At 40.8% G+C, this 5,571-nt stretch overlaps 1 protein-coding gene across 1 annotated transcript; it reads left to right on the top strand.

Annotated features, from left to right (window-relative positions):
- Window positions 1-2,923, top strand: BCL2A1 (BCL2 related protein A1). The gene is made up of 2 exons (XM_068695963.1): window positions 1-593; window positions 2,035-2,923. Exons 1-2 carry the CDS (start codon window positions 174-176, stop codon window positions 2,131-2,133), a joined length of 519 nt encoding a protein of 172 aa, XP_068552064.1. The 5' UTR covers window positions 1-173; the 3' UTR covers window positions 2,134-2,923.
- The last annotated feature ends 2,648 nt before the right edge of the window (window positions 2,924-5,571 follow it).

The raw sequence follows: 5,571 nt of genomic DNA, 5'->3' as shown, positions 1-5,571 counted from the left end.
TGACATATTCCACAACCCACACGATAATTGACTACACTTTTACAGGAACTTCCGTGGTAAAATAAAAAAAATTCCATCTAAAACCGAAGATACAAAGCTGTGTGCATGTCTTGTGGCTGCTCATTATTGACCCTGATTAAGAGCGGTGCACTGCTCTCTGAGCTTCATACTAAATGGAAACTGCTGAGTTCTATTACGTTTATTATTTAGCTCAAGATTATCTGCAATATGTGCTTCAGGAATCACATCTTGGACCAGCGCAAACCAGAGTTGCTCATGTCTTGCGAAACATTGCATCTTCGCTGCAAGATCAAACAGAGGAGGCTCTCAGACCCTTCTTGGACAGGATTGATATCAGTTCTGTAGATGTTGCCAAGAGAATTTTCAATGGTGTCATGGATGAAAAATTTGCTGATGGAAATACTAATTGGGGAAGAATTACGACCATATTTACTTTTGGGGGTCTTCTCACTAAGAAGCTTCAAGAACATGGAGTTCAGCTCACTGGAGAGAAGAAGGAGCAGATCTCTTATTTCATCACAGAGTACATCATAAACAACAAAGCCGAATGGATAGATGCAAATGGTGGCTGGGTAAGTTGCAGTTCAGAATCTTCTAATTTTTCCCCAAAATATAGAGTCAGAGATTTTTCTTAATTAAGTGGTGGCTTAGTTTATGATGTCTGTAACGTCTGCTTGAGACTTACAGAGAAAGCTTTGCTTCTGCTTTAAAAGGGAAAATACTAAAAGACATCCTTCTTTTGAAAAAGGCACTTCCTGTTAACAGTCAAAACCCTACAGTTAATCATAGGATTGTACGATAATTCAGGTTTAGAGAGACATTAGGAAATCATCTAGTGCAACCTCCTGCTCCAAGCAGGTTAAACAAGGCGTTCCATCAGAGCTTTCCATTATTAAATCTAAAATTGAATGCATCCTACAGTTAGTGTAGCAATTACGCTTTCATAGAGGAGTTGGTCCAAAAATACTGAAGTTCAAGGTAAGGGTCTCATCCTCACAGTTAAGTCAGTACTTCTGCTGTGGATTTCATGAAGCCATTATTTAATCCCCCAAATCAGTTGACTTAAAGACATCTAGAGGTAAGAACAACTGGAGACAAATCTCTTCTGTTTGCTTGGGCCGAGATAATCCTAGAAGTTCCATATATCAATGGCCAAAGCTGAGAAAAGCATTTGTCAATATGTGGATTACTTTGTCAAGCTGCTGAATTTCCCTTCTGCTAGTGGAGGGGAGGTCCCTTTTGCTTTGCATAGTTTCATCCCACCAATACCTTTTTCTATTGCAGTTAGGGGAAGCTGAGTAACGGTGACATCAGAGTTAGTTATTTCCCTGGTACTTTTTTTTTCTTTACCTATTTGTAAATGTTACTTTCTCTTTCCATCCCTTTCTAGTCCCACTTCCCTTACATTTCCTATTACTTTTTTTTTTTCCCTCAGTTGTCTTCTAGTGCTTTTTTTTTCTTTTATTCTCCTTTTGCTTGTTTTGATCCTTCTCTGTCTGGTAACAGTAAAAAAAGGTGATAATGAGTCACGGACCCTTGATGCATCAGATTTATTGTAGAGGCTTCTCTCTTCATCTCTTGCAAATAGAGTGATTTTTATTTTAGAGAAGTATCAACTCCAGGCAGCTTTCTGTCATAACATGTGGCCCATCATAGTAGAAGAAGAAGGCTTAAAGGAAGATATTTATAATCATATTATTATATCAGAAACGCGGTACTTGTGTCTTCCTTTAAGATGTGGGCTCAGATGATATAATTCACATTCATTTTCTATTTACACAGGGAGGGCATGGTCTTGACTTGGAGATAAAACAAACATTGAGCATGGTGCAGCTATTTTCACCTACTCATTTTAAAGCCCTATTCATCTTTTTCAGGTAGAGCTCCAAAGAGCTGCCTCTCTATGCACAAAGGTGTAGCACTTTGTTAATCTGACACTAGCACAATGTGGTACATTTTCCCTATACATGTTGCTCCTAAGCTGTCCCTAACTGTGCACATTCTTTTCCACAGGAAAATGGCTTCCTAACAAAGTTTGAAAGAAGATCACTACTGTCTTTCTCCAAAATTACAGACTTATTCGTGGCTGTTTTTTCCTTGTTCAGAGAGTAGTACTGAAATAATGGACCTGCCATTCACGCACAATTTAGATATTGCCACAAGCTTCATTGCTAAGCTTTCCTCCAAGCAGTATCAACTAGAAAATAATTTTACTCTTTTTTTTTTTTTTTGTAATTTATTTGTATTTATTTTGACTAAATGCAAAGTTTAACATGCTCTCCTAATTGACAAACCTAAAGAAAAGACCCCTCTGGAGAGGAATTGACACAGCAACATGCAGCTATGCAAGCCAACCTTTCCAGGCAGGACTGCTTCAAGAGAGAGAGAGATCGTCCCCTACATCCAGACAGTTCTTGGAATCTCTGTTGCACCTCCATGAAAGGACATTGTTTTACTCAAATACAATCCAATGGGTTAGGAAACAAACTTTAATCTCATTTGTTTTGTAAATGAATACTATTGTAATGCATTTTTATTGCAACATTTGTATAAGTAAAAGGAGGGGATTCCTCTGAAGAAAAAGGAAACGCAAATTCCAATGTAAAAGTGGGTACAAATTACTGACACAAAGCAATCTTCATAGAACAAATTGTGGAAACTATCAACTTAGACTTGTACACTCACTCACTGTTAATGCAATGGTATGTGTTTCTTTGTTGTATTTTTAATTGCTCATATCTACAGTGACTGTTCCTTCAAAATTTTGTAATGTAGTCACCTGAACATTTTTAAACTAGATTTTTTAAAATGGAGAAATACAAATTATTTTTAAAGCAAGAAATTTGTGTAAATACACTAATATTTTTGAAAAATACATTAAAATATATATTTTAAAGTCTTATGATTGGCCTCATCTCTTTCAGAAAAACTGGAAGAAGGGGAAAGATCTACCAGGGTAAGATAACTCTCAGAAAAGCTGTTACAGGGCTACTAGAGAATCTAAGTAATACATGGGTTTGAGCTGAAGCCCAGGGATGTCAATAATTTTCTGTAGTACTCTTAAGTGTTATATGGCAGTTTAGACAAGAAATGGATAGCTTTTTGCAAAATTAATGAACTGGATCAGCTTCAATGACAGTAATTGGTGTTTTGGGATACACGGCCTAGTCAGAAAATTCAGAGGTAGTTCCTAACAGACTTCCAGAATTTTATAGTCTGGGACAACTATTGTTTTGACTCAAGTTCCATTTGCGTTCAAACTTTAAACTGTTCTTCCTTAAGAATTTATTTTAGAAGGGTTTTCTTTAGCTGTAGTGACTGCCCTACATTTGGGGACTAAGACTAGGTCTAAATAGGCTTCTTCTGTAGACATGGTGGGAGGTGAACCGAACCAAGTCAGCAGTGGGCCTGTGGCACACAACAGCAGTATTCCCCGAGACAAATCCTCTATACCATGAAGGCTTTATGACACCAGCAGAATGAACCAGCTTCCTCCTAGTATTGGGCTCTCTCTCCAGCTTGCTGGGTTTAACTAGAGAACACATGCATGCGTTAACATTCACAAGAAACAGTACCGCTCCCTCTTCCTCTCCAATGAAAGCAATAAAGATGATTTAGCATGTATACCAGGATTTCTGAGATTAATTTTGTTGCTGTTGAAGAAGAGATGGCAGCTTCCTGAGGGCATATGGCAGCTCAAGGAAAACATCCCCTTCAGGACAGCTATGGAAGTTTCTGTCAGGAATGACATTTTAAATGTATTTTGTCATATTTATTTATTTATAGTCTCAGTCTTCAGGATAAGGGCAGTAATTCTTATTCAGTTCCCTTTCTTATGCCATTTAAAGCTCTTACTGTGTTATGGCTAATACCAACCTTTTAATGCTATATTCACTTCCTTTTATACTAACATAGTACCTTATTTTATACTGGGGAGTACAATTTTTGAATTAAATATAAAAGACTATCTGACCCTTTAAAAAGTCTAGATGTTGTAATGATTTGATAATTGGCCTTTCATGGATAAGGCCTGGGTTTAAATAAAAGAAACCTAGACCACTGATAGTTCCTTAAACTCTAGATTATCTTCACTAGGACATAAATAATGTGTTTGCTCCACATTTAAGAGCAAGAAAAGCTGGGTTGAGAGGCCACACCTTGAGTTCTGTGTTCAGTTTTGGGCTCCTCACTACAAGAAGGACATGAAGGCCCTGGAGCATGTCCAGAGAAGGACTACGAAGCTGTTGAAGGGCCTGGAGCACAAGTCCTGTGAGGAGCGGCTGAGGGAACTGGGGTTATTTAGTCTGGAGAAGAGGAGGCTCAGGGGAGACCTTATTGCTCTCTACAACTCCCTTAAAGGAAGGTGTGGGGAGCTGTGGTCAGCCTCTTCTTGAAGATAACTAGCAACAGAACTAGAAGGAATGGCCTCAAGTTGCACCAGGGGAGGTTTAGGTTGGAGTAATGAGACATTTCTTCTCGGAAAGAGCAGTCAGGCATTGGGACGGGTTGCCCAGGGAGGTGGTGGAGTCACTGTCCCTGGGGGTGTTCAAGGAAAGGTTGGACGTGGTGCTTGGGGACATGGGTTAGTGGGTGACATTGGTGGTAGGGGGATGGTTGGACCAGATGATCTTGAAGGTCTTTTCCAACCTTAATGATTCTATGATTCTACGATATACTGTCTGGAATCTAAACAGAGTTTGTCTTAAAACAGCAGTGCTACTAGGTAAGTCTTCTAAAGTAGTATAGATATACTTTGTTAACCATCATGGGTTTATGTATGACACTGTTTGACATGTATTGCCTCAGGTTCTGGGGCAGTGCTGTTTCACAGCTGCCAGGCAATATGTTGGAGAACACAATACTCTTTCCAGAGCAAAAGATGTGGCCAACAAGCCGCATGTGGGATAGCTGGTGGCTACAATAAACACAGCCATTAGATTGAGATGTCTCCCAGTAACACCTAGAGAAGATGTATGAAAGTGACTATTCCCAAATTCCTACCAAGGGAGAAACCAAAAGACATTTCAGCGTCTCCATTTTGATGCCCCCATCACCAAGCCAGCACCCGTGGTGCGAGGGGGCGTGAGGCTGCCATGGGCCGGTGCCAGCGCAGCGCTTTCAGTTCCTCTCAGGGCACAAAATCTCCCCTGCATTCCAGGCCCACCAGCCACCACCAGAGCTTGTAGGGATGTGAAACCATCTGTCAGGCAGCGGTCAAATATCCTGCTGAAGTGTAATTTCCCTTTCTATAGCAAAATTAGGAAAGGGGAAATTCTTTGCAATCCATGCTAGCTTGAAAATGGTTCTGCATGGCACAGGGCTCACCCTGACAGGTGTTTGGTGTGGAGTGGAGACCGTGGGCAGAGCACACCAGGCCTCAGAGCCACGACTTTTTGCTGGGGATCACCCTGCAGGGGAAGCTGACCCCATGGCTGTGAGGGACAGAGGAGGTGGCTGCCCCAAGCAGGGATGGAAGCACCCACATTCCCCTGACCCTGGCTGGGGCACAGTGCCCAACAATCCCCTCCCCGGACAGCGGGGCTGTGCTGG

The sequence above is a fragment of the Anas acuta genome, chromosome 12 (genome assembly GCF_963932015.1).
Source record: "Anas acuta chromosome 12, bAnaAcu1.1, whole genome shotgun sequence".
In the NCBI taxonomy this organism is placed as follows: domain Eukaryota; kingdom Metazoa; phylum Chordata; class Aves; order Anseriformes; family Anatidae; genus Anas; species Anas acuta.
The sequence above is the reverse complement of the archived record's forward strand: the minus strand, read 5'-3'. Positions and strand labels throughout refer to the sequence as shown.

What these genes read in the sequence shown, in the direction of transcription:
- BCL2A1 (XM_068695963.1), top strand. Translation starts at nt 174, where the DNA reads ATGGAAACTGCTGAGTTCTATTACGTTTATTATTTAGCTCAAGATTAT. An exon ending in TAGATGCAAATGGTGGCTGG is followed by an intron (nt 594 to 2,034) that starts GTAAGTTGCAGT and finishes TCTTTTCCACAG; the next exon opens with GAAAATGGCTTCCTAACAAA.